Source organism: Manacus vitellinus, unplaced genomic scaffold, assembly GCF_001715985.3.
Source record: "Manacus vitellinus isolate BGI_N305 unplaced genomic scaffold, ASM171598v3 scaffold_25_pilon, whole genome shotgun sequence".
NCBI lineage: Eukaryota > Metazoa > Chordata > Aves > Passeriformes > Pipridae > Manacus > Manacus vitellinus.
In genome coordinates, this window is record NW_021939882.1 from 726,900 (window position 1) to 746,197 (window position 19,298).

Genomic DNA, 19,298 nt, shown 5'->3' on the forward strand with positions numbered 1-19,298 from the left:
TCCCTGTGCAGATGCCTTAGAGAGAGGAACTGGGGAAGGGGAGTGAACATTGAACATGGCTCTGTCCTGCCATGTCTGACTCTGCCTTATTGACACTTCAAAGCCTCCAGCTCTGAGCAAGGCCGGGCCAGCAGGATGAATCACTGGTTTCAAGGCTCGGAAGGGGACCGGTTTTGATCATCTAGGCAAAGTTGTCCAGCCTTGCACAGGAGATCAAAGGCAGCTTTGAGCAGAGCTGAGTAGGCTACTTAGGGTGTTTCCTGGGGCATCCCCAGATAGCCTCTGCATTCCACCCACCCTCACCCTACCCCCAGTCAGGGCTGCCTTGCTTTTAAACAAAGCCAGTGAGTCAGCGGAAAAGCTCACGGAAAAGCTCACTCCTGCCGGCTGTGTGGCACCTGGCACGGGCTGCCCCTCGAGGCAGGGGACAGTGGGCCCTCCTCTCCCTGTGGAGAGGGGAGGAGACCCTCGTACCTGTCCTGGAGGAGACCCTCGTACCTGGTCCTTGTGGGGCTGGTTTGTGTGGGGCAGTGACGTGCTGCTCTGTTGGACTGTGTGCCCTGCGTGAGCCTGATCCGGAGACCTTGCAGCCAAACCTGTGAGGGGGAAAACAAATCGAATTTCTATTTCTGCCTGTAAGGAGGTGATGTGTGAGCAGGAGCCAAGATGGGTCATGATGGGGTTGAAGTCTTTACTTCCTGTGAGGTCTGTGGTGGTGTGAACCCCAATAGTTGCACTCTGATACATTAAAACACCCCAGAGGCACTCTGGTGCCTAAATACTTTTGGCTGTAGCAGGATTTGGGCACTTCATGGATCTGGTTACTTCTCTCTGTATATTCCCTGTTATGAACATGCTGTCCCCTGCTGGGATGCTGGAGTTCAAACCAGGAGACAGCAGTGCCCGTGTGTGCATCCCTGCGCCGAGCCCTCCTCTGCACCCTGGGGAGGGCTGGCCATGGCGTCATGATGGGCCTTGGCTGTTCAAGGGCGTTTGCTTTGCTGTTCAAAGCAGATCAGGTTCTCCCTGGTGCTTTGCAGAGCAAGCTGAGCTCCTCAAAACCCCTCCTCCCTGGCTGGCAAGGCTGAGTCGGGAAGGCAGAACTAAGTCAGGGAGTGCCTTCCTGCAGCAGGATGGGGTTAAAAGTCCATCTCTTGGCCACCTGGATTGATTTTCTGATGTTGTGATAAGGCCCTTAGGAGACACAGGTTGGGAACTGGCTCTGTTTCCTCTTCACCTTTTCCTCTTAGCCCTCCTTTGCTGAAGGGGGAGCTGGTTTGCTTCCTGCCTGCTTCCCTCCAGAGCCAACATGCCCACAGCCCTCAGCTATGTTTTTAACAGTTTTGTTCTCCTCCTCCTCTTGCAGAACTTACGACTCCAGCAAAAGTGGTGAGGGCTGCCAACCCAAGACAGCGGAAAGGAAGCAAGGTAAGGCTGTACCTGCTGTCCCTCTCTCTGGCCTCCAGCTTCTGGTGCAGTTGTCAGTGCTGCATGAGTGTCTTGGGGGCCTGGAGAGCAGACCCCTCCCTTGGCAAGCCTGGTTGTGGAGGGGCTGACCTGCTGGCATGGCTGCTTGCAAGGGTGTGGAGGAAAACATTGTGATTCTCCATCTCTTCAGCATTTTAGTGGTCTTGCATGATACCTTGTCTGGTTTTCTGCCCAGTCAGGCAAGGGAAAACCTTCTTACCTCCTCTCTCACAGGGAGGTGCTTGGAGCAGTCCTGGATGTAGAAAACCTGTCCCCCACTGCAAGGACACCCCAAGTTCCTTGTGGGCTCAGCCTGTGCCCTGTTTTGCAGTGCAGGCAGGGCAGCAATAGTGGTGTGTCCACAGGTCCCTTCTTCCCTGTGCTATCTGTTCCTCACTGGCACATGGAGAGCCAGGGTAATCGATTTCAAACAAAGCAACTCCTTTGGAGGAACCTGGCCAGTCTGTTCCAGGAGATCAGTGTGTGATGGAGGGACAGTTACTGCTGAAGATGTTACATGCAGCTGGGGCACAGCAAGGGACATGGGTTGTTGGTGTTGGCTCCCAGCAACCAGTGAAGACGGATCTGCAGCGTGATAGGACTTTCCTTATCTTTTCCATTTTGGAGAGAGGAGGGCCCTGGGGATGGAAGGTGCTCCTGTCTGTGAAACAGGCATGGCCCTGCACTGGAATTGGTTTTCTCAGGAAACCAGCCTCCTGAGGAGAGGAGCATGGCACCTGAATGTAAAGATGTGATGTCCTGAGGAACTCAGTGACTCCATAAAAACCCCACAGGGGCAGTGAGGAGTTTCTGTGCCCAGATAAACTCAGTGCCCAGCCACGATTCATTGGTACCTGGGCAGCTCTTTAGGTTCTTTCCTCTGTCCACTGGTTCTCTCTGAAATGTGAAAGGTAGAAATGATGGCAATGGTGAGGTCATTTATTGAGCAGAGAAGTGACCAGTGTTCCCCATATGGGCATGGGGTGACTGGAATGAGGGAGATCCCATCACCTGCTTGAATTTTCTCACCAGTCCTGCTAGACAATCTGTTTGCTTTGTTGTTGGCATGTGGGTGTAGTTGGGCACTTAAGTGGAGCTGTGCTTGGCTGTGACCTGCCACTAGGTGGAGGAGGTTCTTTAATGGGATGTGGTTGCTTCAGGTGGATTTAGAGTGCTGGAAGCTGAGTGCTTTCCCTGTCCAAGGGATGGTGCTTATGGTGAGTTAACCTGGGCTGCTTGCCTACCAAATGCTGCTGCTGAGGCAAAATGAGGCTTGCAGGACTGGTGACAACCTTGTTACAATCGCTGATAGACATAGTTTTTTGGGATTAATTCAGGGACCCTGCCTTGGAGGGAGAGGGGCTGTGTGTGTGCAGTTTGTCTGTCACCCTCAGGCCTCCCAGGGACAGCTGTTTGTGGGACGGTGGTGCATGGAAGTGCTTCTGGCTTCCCTAATGCAGAGAACAGCACTAATGGGACCTTTCTCTTTGGACTCCAGGTTGGTGACTTCGGTGATGCCACAAATTGGCCAACACCTGGAGAAATAGCCCACAAGAGTGTCCAGGTGAGAACACAGAACCATTGCAATGAGCAGGATAAGGCCCTTGCAGACCTCTCTGTCCCTCTGGAAGCACTGGCTGAGCCAGGCCATTTGGGGTGCTGAGTGTCAGTGTGGAGGCAGCCAGGAATAGTGTGCAGGGGATTTCCTTTTAGGGCCACCCATGCAGCCGACTCCCTCCCTCAGTGCTATTCTGGGAACCTGGAGCCCAGTCTAAGCCCTGGGCTGGGTGAAACAGGTAAGGCAGCTCTCAGACCCACTCTCCTCAGGGCTACTTAGTGCAGGAAGGGGCCTGGGCCAAAGTAGGACTTCCATAGGAGGAACTGAAAATGTGTGAGAAAAGGACTGGTGTGTCTGAGGGGCTTGGCCCTTCCTCTCCTGCTAAGGGACCTGGGTGTCATTGAAACCTTTCTATTTTTGGATGCTGCTCTGCCAGCCCCTGGTTGTCTGTCACTCACTGTTTTGCCAGTCTGGTCCCTTATAGGACACTCCATCCAGGAGCTCCAGGCCTCCCTGGCAGTCCATCTTGGTATCTCAGCACATCTGGAGCACTTTGCAGCATCTCCCAGGCCCTTGCCCTGCTCATCCATAAGCTCCCCAGAGGAGCAGGACAGCTCTGGGAGGTGCAGAGCAGGGATGCTTCCAGCCTAGGACAAGGTCTTCCTGATGGGACAGTTGGGTTCTACCTTCAGCCCTTCCTTTTTCCCACCTCTCACATCTTTCCTGCACTGGTGTGTCTCCAGCAGCCGCACAAAGCACCAACCCTTCGGAAACTGCCTGTCAAGAAAGACATGAAAGAGCAGGAGAAGGGGGATGGGAGTGATGGCAAAGAGAGCCTGAAAACCAAATCAGATGAGTCGGGGGAGGAAAAGAACGGTGATGATGACAACCAGAAGTCAGCGCAGAAGAAGAAAGGTAAGGCAGAACCTGATGAGGGCAGTCCCCTGGCCTCAGCCTGGCTCCCCATCCACAACCCAGATGGAAGCATCCACTGCCTTCCCTGGGGGCCATGCTGCAGGAAAGAATCCCAGTGTGGGGACAGCTGTAGTGAAAGGTGTTGGCAGACTTCAGAGGAGCAAAGTGTCATATTGGTGGGAGCCAGGGCCCAAGTAGGGGTGTGACAGGAGCCTGCCCTCCCTGCGCTCTGTGGTGGCACAGAACAGCCCCTGACTGTGGGTTGTGTCAGCTGTGGTTGACACATGGGCTTGGTCTGGTCTGAGCAGGGGCAGAGGAAGGACAAGTGCTGTGGCAAGTGCAACAGGAAAGGTCTGTCCCTTCATGCCTGAGAGTCCTGGTCAGTGCCTTTCTGCATCCAGCAAGGCCTGGAGGGATGTCCAAGGACAGGGTCTGTCCAAAAGGCCCTGCTGCTTTCTCTCCTCCATGTGTGGGGGTTGTGTGGCAAGAGAGGGCTGCGGGGGAGGAAGCAGATGCTCTCTGAACCTATGTCACACCCAAACCCTGTCCTTTTGCAGGCAACAAACACAAGTGGGTCCCTTTGCAGATAGACATGAAGTCAGAGGTGCCTAGGGACAAAACCGCCTCTCGGAACAACCGGCAAAACGAGCAGCACAGGCACCCCTCCAACAACCGCAGCGAGCTGAAAGGTGGGGGCTCAGGCTGGGGACCTGCTCCCTGCCCTGGCCGTGGGGCACAGCAAGCCCTCATGCCCAGTGGGCACATTTCCTGCCTTCAGAGGGCTCTGGGTGCAGCGGGCTTGCTCCAGGGAGGTGCTTTCATTCTGTAACACTCCTCCTGCCTCTCCTTCCCTGTCTGCTGCAGGCTGGCACCCAGACAACAAGCACGAGCGCAGCTGGCAGGACCACGACGAGACCTCCAGCGTGAAGAGCGAGGGAGGGGCTGTGCGAGGGACCTTCCGGGGCCGAGGCCGTGGCCGTGGCAGGGGCCGTGGCCGTGGCAGAGGAGGTGATCACTGTATGTGTGGTCTTGTGACAGCAAGGAGAGAACTGGGCATGTGACAAAGTGTGCACAGCTCTGCGCCTCTGCGTGTGAGAGATTTGGGCCTCCGGAAGTGGGCTGGGAAGGGCAGAGCACTGTAGGGATACAAGGAAATATTGTGGCAGGTCATCCCAGCTGATAAGTTGAACTGCTTTTAACAAAACAAAAAATTCTTACTAGTATTTTAATAGAAGCAAATGTCTTCCCACTACTCAGGCCAAGCTGTTCTTCCTGTTTTCTCTGCCTTGCAGTATTTCTGTGAGCAGGAGTTGAAACATGTTGATACTCCGTGTAGGCTTTATGTCATGTTGAGAGCCAAGCAGGAGGTGTGTCTTGGATAAGGGAGAGCGTCTGCCCTGGCATTGGACTGGGCAGTGTCTGTGCTAACCCTCACCTGGCTTCAGTATAGGGCCTTTGTGTGTCAGCTGGGCTGCCCAATTGCTCCTGGATAAGAGGGCTTCTGGCCTCTCCTGTGGCAAAGGCAGAGAGCATGTGGATGAAGGATGTGGGTGCCCCATTATGGGCTGCAGTGGGGTCCTCAGGAACAGTGCAGGGGGAACTATTGTACAGGAGTCCGGCCCCATCTGGCAGCACAGCCTGTCTGGCACATCCCAGTGTCTCTGTGCTGACCCTTACTGGTGTCCCACAGGGCACTTTGACTACCAGTATGGGTACCGGAAATTCGAGGGCTCGGATGGCTCCCGCACCCAGAAGTACGCCAGCAACATCACCTACTACTTCGACAACATCAGCAGTGCTGAGCTCTACAGCGTGGACCAGGAGCTGCTCAAAGACTACATCAAGAGGCAGATGTGAGCACCACCTCTTGTCCTTGTCTGAGCAGTGGGTGGTGGGGGGGACTGCACAGCCAATCCCATGGGAATGGTTAGAACTGAGGTGTGTTGACACTCTGCTTCACTTACAGCACCACCTTGCCCCACATGTGGGCTCCCGAGACTTCTCCCTTCAGTAGCTTAATTGGGAGGGGGGTATAATTCCTTAGGCGTTGCCCAGGGGACAGTGACTTGGAGCTTCCTCTCACTGACATGTTGTCCATACAGAGAATATTACTTCAGCGTGGACAACCTGGAGCGGGACTTCTTCCTGCGCCGCAAGATGGACTCGGACGGCTTCCTCCCCATCACCCTGATCGCCAGCTTCCACCGAGTGCAGGCACTGACCACTGACATCAGCCTCATCATCAAGGTGAGGGCAAGGAAAGGTGGCCTTTCCTTCTTGTCCTGCATCTCACCACCCTTTGTGTGGTGCCTGTTTTCTATGGACGAGTTAGCCCCTCAACGTGCCAAGGCTAAGTGCTAAGTTAACCAAGTATCCCTTGGTTCCAGGCTCTGAAGGACAGCAAGGTGGTGGAAATTGTGGATGAGAAGATCAGGAGAAAAGAGCAGCCAGAAAAATGGGCTCTGCCTGGCCCTCCTATGGCAGACTACACTCAGACTGACTTCTCACAATTCATCAATTGCCCTGAGTTTGTCCCCCGGCAAAGCTTCCAAAAAGAGACAGGTGAGCTCTGGGGGAATGTGGAGTGAGGTGTGGGATGCAGTGCTAGGACTGCAGCAGGACTGAGACCCTGATAGTCAGGAGTGTTCCCCAGGGCAGGGCTCTGACACTGGCTTTCTGCCTGGTGGTGGGAGCTGATCTGAGCTCTGTCCTTGGACCTCCAGAGCTGCTGCCTCCATACGTGGGGGGAAACATGAGAGACTGAGTCTTGTGGCTTTTCCTCTGTGGGGGCTGAAGTCATTCAGGGAGGGTCACTCCTGCTGGAAGTCTCTTGGCTGTGCCTGGAAATAGTCTTATGGTTGCTGGGCAGAGCAGAGGACACTTGGGAATCCAACTTTTCCTTACCGGGTGAGGAGATACTGGGCACAAATTGGGCAACAGGTGTGGAGCTGTCAACCAAGTGCTGGGGAAGGGTCTGCTGTCCTTCATGAGCTGCTCCTGCTCTTGTCACCTAACCCCATGGGGGCTGGCAGGAGCCCAAACCTGCACCTGAGAGCCCAACTGGAGAATCTTCTTGGTCCTGTTGTAAGAGTTTTGGCAGGAGAAGATCTATTCCCACTGGCTCCAGACTGTCTTGGGAAGGTTTCCCAGAGAGCAGCACAGCATCTGCCTTAGGGCTTTGTGTGTCTGGGAAGCTGTCACCTGCAAAGCTTTGTGGCCACCACTGGCATTAACTGGAGATTCCCACTCCAGCACCTGTGGGCACTGTGCTGGTAGCCTTGGCCACAGGATGCCAGCTAGTCCTGCAAGCTGTGCTGTGCTGCCGGAATGACTCCTCCTTTGGTCAGATAATTTGTAAGTACACAACCCCCCAGGCTCCCTCCCTCCCTCTAAAGCACCTTGTGGCTCTTTTTGGCTCTAGAGTCTGCTCCTGGCTCCCCACGTCCTGCCAGCCCTGTCCCCACCAAAACAGAGGAGGTCAGTAACCTGAAGACAATGCCCAAGGGCCTGTCCACAAGTCTACCAGACCTGGATTCAGAGACATGGATTGAAGTGAAGAAGAGGCCTCGGCCTTCCCCAGCCAGGCCCAAGGTAGGTGGTGATGTAGGAGCTCTTGGAGTGGGGGGTTTCCCAGTTGTTGAGGTGACTTGAATCATAAGTTGGCAGGCTTCAAATCAAATAGGGTACTTGAGCCCCTTTGGAGCTCCTCCTCAGTGGTGTGAATAAGGTGTTCTGGCTGGGGTGAAGAAACAAGGGGCAATAGCTGGATCTCTTGTCACTTGTTTCGCTGTGTGGTCTTTACACTTGTGTCACCCTTGTCCCCCTATCTGTAGAAACCAGAGGAGTCAAAGACACCCCAGCAGCAAAAGCAAAAGGACCAAGATGAGCCTGAGGAGCTCGACTTCCTCTTCGACGAGGAGATGGAGCAGATGGATGGCCGCAAGAACACCTTCACCGACTGGTCAGATGAAGATTCCGATTACGAGATCGACGACCGCGACGTGAACAAGATCCTCATCGTGACGCAGACACCTCCTTACCTACGCCGGCATCCTGGTGGGGACCGGACTGGCAACCACACCTCCAGGGCTAAAATGAGCTCGGAGCTGGCCAAGGTGATCAATGATGGGCTCTACTACTACGAGCAGGACCTGTGGACAGAGCAGTTTGAGCCAGAGTATTCACAGATCAAGGTGAGAGCGGCTGATCCAAGGAAGGGAGTGTGTGTGGGCTGTGGGGAGCCTCATGTGTGGCAGGGTGGCTGATGGTTAGTGTGGGGTGAGAAGGGCAGTACAGCAGGTTACAGCCCACTCATGGGGTAGAGCTAAGCTGGGATTAGTCCTCTTGCAATGTTTGGACTTCCTGGTTCCCAGCATCATGCCCTGCCATGTCAGGGATAAACACAGCTCTGTAACAAGATGTAAGGCTGCAGCCAGGTAAACAAAGTGCCAGTAGTGAGGTGACCTGGAACGTGGGGCCCATTGCTCTGCTGTCTGCCAGGGTCTTGGCTGGCAGTGCCAGATCTGTGAGGGGAAACAGGTGTTTGCACTGTCCAGAGCACCCTGTGCTTCGTGGCACAGTCTGTTGGAGACCACACGTATTGGGAACAGGTTCATAGATGGCTGGGCTGCACTTGGCCTCTGCTCTTCTCCGTTTTGGTATCAGTTTGCACAGACATGGGCTTTTTATAGAAAGCTCATCTGCTGCTTTGAAACATTTGAGTCCCAGCTTGGTGACTCTCACGGTTGGGGACTTGCCTAGACTTGCTCAGTGACAGAAATTATGGCTGAAAGTGGTGTGACTTGTTGGAGCTACAGCTGGGCTCAGTGCTTCCATGTCTGGTTCATGGCCCCCTGGCTGAAGGAATGCTGCTGTCTGGGGTGACAGAAGCTGTGGGGGGAGCAGGTGACAGGGACAGTGTGTGCTGTGGGTGTGGGTCCTTCAGATACATGGGAGTGTTGTGCCCCACTGCTGGCGTGGCTGTGGGGGTGTGGGGAGGGAACTCTAGGGCCACAACACTGTGGCAGTGGCAGAGGGGCCTGGCTGAGAACAGGTCACTGAGCTCACCTTGAGCTTTTACTGCACCAGCACTGGCCTGGGTGGGTAAAAGCCTGAGAGAAGCAAGTGCTAATTAGTGGAGCTGCCTTGAAGGATCCCTGGAAGCTTAGGAGCAGCAAGTGGTTCATAGTTCATAACTGGACTGTGCAGTGCCCAGTTTTCTGTCTGCCACACCTCCCCTTCCTACCTCTGTGCAGCAGGTCTCCCTCTGGGCACCAGGCCCTGTGACTGCACTCAGGGCCAAGTGCCGTGGCTGTTGCACATGGTTGTGATGGGGTGAGGGCAGAAGAGGGCAATTTCTTCACCATCTTCCTCTTACAACATAGCAAGAGGTGGAGAACTTCAAGAAGGTGAATATGATCAGCAGGGAGCAGTTTGACACCCTGACCCCAGAGCCCCCCGTGGATCCAAACCAAGAAGTCCCTCCAGGTCCCCCCAGGTTCCAGCAAGGTAAGAGATGGGGCATGAATGGGTTGGACTGAATTTGTCCCTGTTCCTTATGCTGAGAGGTTCTTGAAGGTTGGGTAGCAGATAGGGAGAAGGAATTGGGACCACAGGCACGTGGGATTATCTTTCCCAGAGTAATTATGTTCTTCCAACTGAATGTTTTGGGGCTCCGTCAGAGGAGGTGCAAAAGAAGGGGTGTCCCAGTGGAGTGAGGTGACCTTGGCAAATTTGGACGTAATTACCTGGATGTGACTTTCCTCTTGGACCCTCTCTGAGTACCTGGAAGGCAGCTGCCTGCTGGACCTTGTTTGCCTGTGTGTGCCCCCAGTGTCATGTCCTTCTCTTGGGAATGGGGGGTTTGTTGCTGTAGTTTGCCACTAGAAAGCAAATACCTTGTGGGATCCCTGGAAGCTCCATCCTTGGATCTGCTGCTAGGCTTTGGGTTTTCTGACCAAGCTGATGTCATGCTGGATTTGATGCTGGTCTTGTGGGAGGGCTGGGATGTGTCCCTGCATTCCTCCCCTCCCTACTTCCCATCTGCCAGATGGCAGAGACACTCATGCTCAGAGCTCAGCCTGACCTGGCTGGGGGGGGTTTCTCCCTGCAGTACCTACAGACGCTTTGGCCAACAAGCTGTTTGGAGTCCCTGAGCCTTCCACCATCGCCCGGTCTTTGCCCACGACTGTACCAGAGTCACCCAACTACCGCAACGCCAGGACCCCCCGCACCCCCCGCACGCCGCAGCTGAAGGACCCGACACAGACGCCCCGGTTCTACCCCGTGGTGAAAGAGGGCAGGACGATAGATGCCAAGGTGGGAGCCAGGGCTGGGCTGCATGATGGGAGCTGGGGTTTCCCAGCTGGGGCCTAGGGAGGAAGGGAACACATCCCTGATATATTGTGTCTTGCAGACTCCACGGAAAAGGAAGACGAGGCACAGTTCGAACCCTCCGATGGAGTGCCACGTGGGCTGGGTGATGGACTCTCGGGAGCACAGGCCACGAACCGCCTCTATCAGGTACCAGGGACGTGTGTACGAGATCATGGAGCAGCCAGAAATGGGAAAGGGAGCGAGTGTGGAAAGGAAGGGGGAAGGCAGCATCTGCTCTTGTAGGGGAAGTCTCCTCTTAGGTGACTGCAGAAAGAACTAGGACCAAACTTGCCCCTCCTGGAAGGGCTTGGGGAAAATCTGAAGCCATGGAGAACAGCGAGATGAAACTTTGTTAGAAACATTGATTCCCTTCCTAGTAGGCTATTCCATGGCTCAGATCCCAAGCCCAGGGTAGACAGTCACAGGGAGTGGGACCAGCAGACAGGTGCTATGGGGTGGAGCGTGGCCCCACTCCGCTGTTGGGTGGGTGGTGCCAAGGAAGGGTGTTGACAGGAGTCTCTCATGCTCAGCTCCAGCCCCTCGGAGGGGACTCCAGCTGTCGGGAGCTACGGCTGCACCCCACAGTCCCTGCCCAAGTTCCAGCACCCTTCGCACGAGCTGCTCAAGGAGAACGGCTTCACACAACACGTCTACCACAAGTACCGTCGGCGCTGCCTTAACGGTAGGGACGCTGAGGGGACAGGGTGTCCCTGCTCTGCTGTGTTGGGCGCAGGAACTGCCACAGAGCATGGACACAGGCATGGGCAGGGTCCTGTGGGACAGCCCTGCTGACAGCTGATGTGTCCCCATGGTTTGTGGAGAGCATGGGCTGCAGTGTCCAGCACTGGGGCTGGGTGTTGTCACATTGCCATGTGGCCCTCCTGTGCACAAGCCCTTGACTCCCTGGGAGAGGATCTGCCTTGTAATTATCCCCTCTTCCCAAAACAGAGCGGAAACGACTGGGCATTGGTCAGTCCCAGGAGATGAACACGCTTTTCCGGTTCTGGTCCTTCTTCCTCCGAGATCACTTCAACAAGAAAATGTATGAGGAGTTCAAGCAACTGGCTGTGGAGGATGGAAAGGAGGGATACAGGTAGGAGGGGAGGAGCAGAGTGGCCTCTCCTGGAAGGGGAGTGAGGGAAGAAGGGTTGGCCTTTTACAGGGCTCACAGCAAAAGGCAGCAGCTCTGCCTTGCTCGAAGGTGGGTCTGAGGTCACCCTCAAGTCACCTGCTGCTGGTGCTCAGCAGGGCTCTCGCCTCAAGAGCCTCTGTGCCCTGTGTTGTGTGCACCTGTGTGTGAGCCCCCCATGCTGCTCTGTTCCCAGGTATGGTCTGGAGTGCCTTTTCAGATACTACAGCTACGGGCTGGAGAAGAAATTCCGGCCAGACATATTTAAGGACTTCCAAGAAGAGACCATCAAGGATTATGAAGCTGGTAGGTGCCTCCTTTGGGATTGGCAGTGATGTAGCCCAGCTGCAGGGCTGCCCCTGGGCCTCTTCTCATCATTTTGGGGAAGCCACATAGTGCTGTATGTTAACATGTGCCACGGGGACCGGGTAGACGTCCTGTTGCTCACTTTGTGGGAGGGTCAGTGGATGCTCACTGTCCTGAAGAGTCCTGGGGTATGGAGGAGGGCAGTGGGGGGCTGTAGCTCTCCCAAGGCATTCCTTTAGACACACCAGTTCACATAAGATTTCTCAAGGCCCTCCAGTGGCAGGACCTTGTCACCACCAGATCAGCTGAGCTTGGAGACATCTCAAGTCAGGGGAGCTTCCCAGGACTATTGTAGGTTGCTTCCTTTGAGGTTTTCCATCTGGCCTAGGTTGTGCCCATCAGCAGGACAGGAGGGTTTGTGGGGAAGCCTTGGAGGAAAGGTGTCTGACATCTGGTTTGGTTTTTGTCCTGCTGACATCTGGATTGGTTTTCTTTCTCTCCAGGGCAGCTCTATGGGCTGGAAAAGTTCTGGGCCTTCTTAAAATATTCCAAAGCCAAAAATCTGGACATTAACAGCAAACTGCAAGAATACCTCAGCAAGTTCAAGCGCCTCGAGGACTTCAGAGTAGATGTGAGTAGACACAGCGCCTGCACCACACTGATGTACCTGCAGACAGCCCTTGGCCCCTCCAAGGATGGAGGATTTTGGGGGGTCCCCAGGTGGTGGCAGGTTGGGGAGTGGGAACAGTGACATCTACTGCTCCCTGTTATTGTAGCCGGGCCGGGAACAATCTGCAGGGTTGGAATATTGTAAATCCACTCAGAGCAGGATGAAGGAGCTGGATGAGCCCGTCCTCCCTGATGAACTGAGGATGGAGAAGGAAAGGGAGCCTTGATGGTTTTAGTAGAGCCAACACTGTGTGGAGCTTCTGCTCCCAAACTTCTGGACTATGCCCCTGTGTGGGAAGCAGGTGCCTAAGAACAAGTTATCACCATTGTGCTTGATTGGAAGTCAGTCAGTCTTTCTGTCAGCAGATCTGTCAGTGGGAGGTTTGGAGAGGAGGGCAGCTGAGTGCTTGGGATATGTATGTTCCTTGTGGGTCAGGGAGAGAAGTTGCAATTGGAGGCTTGCAGGAAGGCTCTTCCCTGATCCTGCGGGAGGGTACCTGCATTTGGAGGAGGCTGTGCTGATACTGGGGTGCTTCTCTTCCAGCCACCCATGGGGGAGGAAGGTGGACACAAGAGATACCCTTCAACGTCAGGGGGAGATGGCAGGAAGCGCTACCCATCCCAGTCTTCCAGCAAAACGGTCAGCCAGTGCCCATCCAGCCAAGCCCACGCCTCACCCAGCCAGCCTGCACAAGAGGATGCCAAAAACCTGAGCCAGCAATCCCCTGCCCCATCGGCTGCAGAGTCGCAGACAGTGGGGAAGTAGAGAGGCTGCAGCGTCTGCTTCCTGCCGGGGGATGGGGTGGGTTGGTGGGGGACTGGCTTGGAGAAGGGAAGACATGAGGGGGTGGGACAGGAAGGGAGCTGGAAGGTGGGTGCCCAGGAATAGGCTGCTTGGGAGAAACTTCAACGCACATGATCTTCTTCTCTTGTGGCTGGAAAGCAAAGACTATCTACATCTAAAACACCATTTTGCTATTACAACCCTGACCAGAGCCAGACCCGCTCCCAGCAGACCCACCCTTTCCTTTCCCTTCCCTCCCCTCCTGTGCACACACTCATGTCTTAGCGTCTCTTCAAAAAAAAAAATGTGTTCTGGTTGGGTTGGAAAGGGGAGATTTTTTTTATTATTATATATATATATCAAGTTTTAAATTATTGCTAGAAGTTCGTCTGGATTTACCAAAACAAGTCTGCTCTGTGTGGCCCCAACGACTCCCCTCTGTGTCCCCCCTCGGATCTCGCGGGGCAGCCGCTCAGGAAGCTCGGAGGAGCGAGGTTCCCCAGTGGGGGACCGAAGCCACAGCGTGTCACGATGCTGCGGAGCCTCTGATCTCCATGACCCGGCTGGCGTCTCCCATTCCACGTACGGCGGTGCCTCTCCCGACACCGACCTCCGCGACAGGAGCATCGCCCTGTTCGTCCTCCTGCTCCCTTCCCAACGTCTTCACCTTCCCGAGGGTCTGGCTCTTCCCTCTGCCCACCTCTCCCTTCTGTCACGGACAATTTGGAAGTCAACCAAAGGACCTTTGCCAAGGATAGGCTTGTTCTGACTCCTTCCTGTGAGGATGGCTGGTTGGGAGGCTGGCAGGCACCTGGACTCGAGCCTGCGTGGACGGTGCATCCGCTGCCCCAGGAATGCCCATCGCATGCAAAGACAGGACTTTGCCGAAGGAGCTTTTCCTTTTCCCTTGGAAAAAATGACATGACATAAAAAAAACCCACAAACCCCTCTAAAAAAAAAACGACGACAAAAAAACTCTTTAAAAAGACACATCTCCCTTTGCTTTCTTCCTTGGAAATATTATTGAAGAAAAAAAAACAAACAAAAAAAAACAAACAAAAAATCCCCAAAAACACACAAAAAAAAGTTGCCTTATGGTGGAGCTGGACGGGGGAGGCTTGTTGGTTTCCTGCATCCTGGGGTGCACTGGGCTCTTGGCCCCCCCAGGCCCAGAGACTCCTCACGGCATTGCTGCCGAGCTGATCTTCCCTGCGGCCTTTCCTCTGACCCCGCAGCTCGCTCGGATGCCTCTCCTGTCATGGAGCCTCCCTGCCAGGCCTGAGTCTCCTGGGGAAGGTGCCGAGGGCAGTCAAATCCAAGACTTGTGCTCACGCTGTAGCTGAAGCTGCTCCGCTGTGTTTGTACCATGGCAGCCTCCTCCCCATGACAGCAACTGAACGTGCTCATGGCCTTGCTCAGACCCCCCGGCCCTCTCCAGGCAGGAGGTTGATCTGCTCCAGTCTGTGCTTCCAGTGTGGTTGGGGGGTGAGCACGGAGATTGTCACAGCAGCTGGAGGTCCTTTCTGTGAGCAAGTCAGAGAGCTGGCGTGTTCCTGGTGCCACTTGATGCTGTAGCCTGACAGGGAGTGATGCAGCCCTAGGAAACCTGTCCCACAGCAGTCGCTGGCTCGGGACTGCTGGTGCAACCTGTGCAGGGGCGAGCAGGAGACCTGCCCAGCACAGGAGAGCTCTCACTTCTCACTTTGTGTGTTGTGGTTTGGCAGGTGGCTGCATGGAGCCTCCCACTCAACACAGTCCCTGTGCACCTCCCAGGGCTCAGATGACACCGTGCAATGCAGCTCCTTGCTGGGCTGAGGCAGGGCGTGGCTGCAGAGCTGCTGTGGCATTTACTTGATTGATCCTGCTACCCCACACCGGGTGGGCTTTGGCAGGCAAACCCTCCCCAGCCTGTGAGCTTTGCACGGGGCATGTGTCAGAGGAGTGAGATCTGAGATTTCCAGTGCTACCTCTGGAGTTGCTCCAGAGGTAGCACCAGAAAATTGTTTCTTTCCAGCCAGACCCACCTGCCTTGCTGCCACCGTGCTCCATCTCCTCAGTCCCTGGAATACCTGCCGTGCAGATGGCTTGGCTGTGGCTCTGGTGCTCCATCGCCTGAGCTGCAGAATGTGCTCCTTTGTGATGTGGAGTGGAGCAGGTATGCAATAGGTGGCTCCAGAGGTGCAGCTCATTGTGTGACCCTCTCTGCACCATCACAAGCTGGTACCAAACAGCGTTTTCCCAAAGGATCCAGTTGATCCAGAGCTGCATCTCAGAGCTGGGAGGAGTCATCTCTCCAGGGCTGTCCTTATGCAGCCACAGGGCAGGTGGGTGAGAGCAGCCAGGAGCTGAGGAGAAGGAGCAGGAGGGGGAGCATGGTCAGGCTGTCATGAGCAGTGGCTGTGGGTGCTCACTGGGCCCTGGCTGAGGTCATCACTTCCCAAACTGACACTGCCTCAAGGATGCTGCTTTGGTGGGGGGAGCTGGGCTGGAGTGAAGTGGCTTCGTGAACTGCTGCTAGAATTGAGAGCACGGCTGGGTTTGAGAGGCTGGGGAGCTGCTACTTTGCTGTTTCCTGGTGGTCTGATCCTGCCCTGCTCCATCCACCCCTGCTGTGTCACCCTGCAGCTGGTACCACTCACAGGCCAGATTCCAGCAGGCCAGCCTGCCTGAGGCCATGGATGCTCCACTACGGCAGCAGTGCTCTGGGGTTGTGGGGTGGGAACTGGGCAATATGGGCAAAAAGTTAACACTTGTACAGTGCTGTGGCCGTGACTGTTATATCTGGATTTCCCCTCTTGTGAGCCAGAGTCAGATCTCTTGAGGTTACGGATGTAGCCGGGTTTGTCCCTGATTTGGGAAGGAGGAGGCTGGATCAAGGACATTGGAGATGTGTTGCTGGTTGTTTGCAAGTGGAAGCGGGTCTGGATGTGCGCGGGTGGCCCCGTTGCCACGTCCTGTGCTCCTCTTGTGGGTGCGTGTTCTCTTTAGAAGCCAATTGTCTGCGTTTTAGCAACAAACATAATAGGAAATGAGGAGGAATGAGCTTCTGCTGTGGAGTTGTTGCTTGTGGAGCAGACTGTGGAATTGCTTGGGTAGTAGAAGAGGTAGAACGTTTCCCCAAGAATTTCCCAAAATCTAAGTTGATTTTAAATAATATTTTCACTTCTGAGTCTGAGACTCTAGTCTCAGAGTTTTCCCTTCCCCCTCTGCCAAGTCAGTGGTTTGTCACCTTAGTGTGTGCACCTGTTTCCCAGGGGAAGGTGGGTCAGAAGAGCAATCCCAGTGGTCCCACCACCCTCCAGGTTTGTGGACTGTGTGCCTTGTTTTACTGTCCGTCGGAGAGCAGCGGGCAGGGCAGAGCAAAGAACAGATGGACATGACAACTTGAGGCAGCTGTTTCTTGCTCCCACCTGCCTTCCTCCAGATGGAGGGAACACAGAGCCATTCACTCCTGCTCTGTGTAGGGGTGGGTGCTGGCAGAGGGCAAGGGAGCTCCTTGGAGCAGTGTCCTGCACCCCTGTGCTGTGTGGCCGTGGCCAGGCCAGGGCTGCCCAGGTCTGTGCGTGGCTGCAGGAGGCACCGCACATGACTTGTGTCCCACCTGGACGAAGGGACAGCTGTCCAGAGGGGCGTTGTATTTGAGGAAGTTCTTGCCCTCCTGTAGAGGACGGAGTTTGGCCTTGCTTTTAGCTTGGATCCTTCACCTCCCCGTGTTCTGTGCTTTTTTTGATTTTAGAGGTCCGAGTGGTTGCACATGTGCTCCTGTGAGTGCTGATCTGTCCCGCAGCTCACGAGAGCTGCGTGGTGCTGGTGCCCAGCTGCTTTTGGAAAGGTCTGAGGGAGGCTGAGTCGGGAGGGGGAAGTGCTCCCCTCTTCTCAGGAGTTCCCCCAGGCTGCCACAGCTTGGGGCTTCTTGCTGAGGTCAGCCCATCTTTGGGGTGCAGGTGGCTGCAACAGGTACAGAGCTCTGGCGAGGGGTCAGGAGTGGAGGTAGAAGGTGTGTTTCAGAGGAGGTTTTGTTGCTTTGCCATGCTCATTTGGGAAAAACAAACAAAAAAATTAATAATACTGCTGCTCTGTTTTTGCCTGTCCATCCCTCTTCTGCTGCCCCCTTGCACCCCTGACAGGGGTCCCTTGAGTTTTGGGAACTGCTCGGGACTGGTCGACTGTACTGTAACAAACTGACGTGTTTAACCTCAGTGTCCTGCCACGTGTCTGCATGGCAGTGCAGAGGGGGCCTTCTAGCTGTTAATGCCTTTCCAGTTATTTTGTCAAAAAGAAAAAGAGAAAAAAAAAAAAAAGGAAAATTGTATATGTAGCAAGCTGTGTTTGCAATGCTTATTGTCTCCTGTCTCCTCTGAGGCTGGTTATGTCACTTGTCACTGTTTGAAATGGGTGCTGGGCTCTTCTTGAGGGGGTTGCTACACTTGATGTTAAATGCCTCATTGGCTTTTTTTAAAGCTTCCAGTACAGGTAACAGATAAATGACATTTTTAACAGATGTTCCTCTCGGTGGCATGGAGCAGGCGGCTGGAGGGCAGCATTTCCAGGCGTAGTTTACAGTTTCACTTTCTGCAGACACTTGAACATAGGACCGATGTATCTGTGACAAGCACATCCCCTTGGTGGGAAGCTCCAGAGGAGCGGGGAGTGTCCTGGGTGCCAGCAGGCCCTGCAGGGTGTGCCGGGGTCCCCCTGGCCCCCCCGTGCTGTCCCTGCTTGCTCCCCAGGTGCCAGCCCTGCACCAGGGGGGCTTGTGCCCGTGGTGCCCCTCGTGGGAGGGGGTGCTTGGCACCACTTGGTCCCTTCAAGCCTCCCTGGTGCAGCCCCGCTCCCCCTCCTCCCCTCCCAGCCTGTCCTGGTCCCGCTGGGGTTGAAAACCTTTGGATCTGTGGCTCAGAAACCCCTGCTGAGCTGCACCCCAGTGAGTGCAGCCCTCTGCTCTCTCGCCTGGAGCTAAAGGGGTGATGGTTTGATGTGCTGGCCCTTCTCAAACCCCATGTGTCCAACCTCAGCCTTCTGTTTCCCAAAACTAGAAAGTGTGTGCAACCTTCTTCAGCTGCATTTATCGTAGAGACAAACTTAAAATGACTCATCACAGACCATGTATCACTTGGGAGGAAAATCTTGTTAATACGGCCGGCTGTACATGATCCATCTCTGTTGATAGTACATAATCTTTGACCCATGTGCTAGGATCATCATCACGTATAAACGGAAAAGAGAAAAATGTAAAATACTTGAATGAGAGCTTGTATTATAACATTAATATTATTCAGATTATCTGCTTTCTAGGCTGATGTGATTCATTATTCTAGTAATGCTTTAGTCCTTTGTAATTTGTGGTAATTATGCTTTTTCCTTTTTAATACAAAAAAAAATGTATAAAAATAAAAACTTCAAAAGACATCGCAGCCTGGGTTTTCTGTTCTGACTTGCCCTCCCAAGGGAGCTGGGAGCTGATGAGTGGGCCAGGTTCATCCCTGTGTGGCTGTAGGGACCAGAGGAGGGCTGGGGAAGTGAGCTGACTTCCACAGGTAGAGCTGGGCTGACCACAGGTGAGTGCAGCACAGGTCAGCCCTGCGTGTCCCCTCCTCAGGGGGCTGCTCTAGCACTGGGGGGAGATGTGTTGTTTTTGTCCCAGGCCCCCAGGCAAGACTGGAACTTAAAAAGATTGAGAAAATTCACAGTATGTCTCAATAGGTCTGTAGGTACTTGGGGATGTGGATAAAGCTATGTTGAGTCCTTTCTTACAGTGTTTCACTGATGTCCACACAGCTCAGGACAGCAGGAACTCAGCTTTCCTTGGAAAGACTCTTTCTGTAATTTATCATTGTGGAATTTTGGTTGTATCTTGGAGCGAGATGAGGCTCAGCAGGAGGAGGTGATGGCAGGTAGCACATCAGCTCCCAGCTCCTTCCCTGTCCCATGAGGGGAATCTCACTTTTGTTTGCCACTGGTCTGTGGAGCAGCCATGAGGCTGTGACAGCTCTAATTCAGAGTGGGACTGACCTCTCCCAAGGAGAGACTGCTCAGGGGGAGTCAGGTCTCTGAGAGACCTGGGAGAGTTTCTAAAGCTGTGCGACCACTGATTT

General features: G+C 54.5%; 1 protein-coding gene across 2 annotated transcripts in view; it reads left to right on the forward strand.

Moving 5' to 3' along the window:
• The window catches only part of LARP1 (La ribonucleoprotein domain family member 1), a 34,244-nt gene extending 20,579 nt beyond the window's left edge, over positions 1-13,665 (forward strand). For both annotated transcript variants that reach the window (XM_029960272.1, XM_018073571.2), the window contains exons 3-20: positions 1,367-1,428; positions 2,966-3,031; positions 3,769-3,940; positions 4,498-4,629; positions 4,805-4,957; positions 5,631-5,793; positions 6,043-6,187; positions 6,328-6,502; positions 7,362-7,531; positions 7,774-8,133; positions 9,325-9,448; positions 10,053-10,258; positions 10,356-10,462; positions 10,846-10,997; positions 11,264-11,408; positions 11,641-11,750; positions 12,254-12,381; positions 12,964-13,665. In XM_029960272.1, the coding sequence (XP_029816132.1) occupies positions 3,817-3,940; positions 4,498-4,629; positions 4,805-4,957; positions 5,631-5,793; positions 6,043-6,187; positions 6,328-6,502; positions 7,362-7,531; positions 7,774-8,133; positions 9,325-9,448; positions 10,053-10,258; positions 10,356-10,462; positions 10,846-10,997; positions 11,264-11,408; positions 11,641-11,750; positions 12,254-12,381; positions 12,964-13,185 (2,616 nt within the window). In that variant the 5' untranslated portion in view covers positions 1,367-1,428; positions 2,966-3,031; positions 3,769-3,816 and the 3' untranslated portion in view covers positions 13,186-13,665. The remainder of the gene's footprint in view (positions 1-1,366; positions 1,429-2,965; positions 3,032-3,768; positions 3,941-4,497; positions 4,630-4,804; positions 4,958-5,630; positions 5,794-6,042; positions 6,188-6,327; positions 6,503-7,361; positions 7,532-7,773; positions 8,134-9,324; positions 9,449-10,052; positions 10,259-10,355; positions 10,463-10,845; positions 10,998-11,263; positions 11,409-11,640; positions 11,751-12,253; positions 12,382-12,963) is intronic.
• Positions 13,666-19,298: the final 5,633 nt, after the last annotated feature.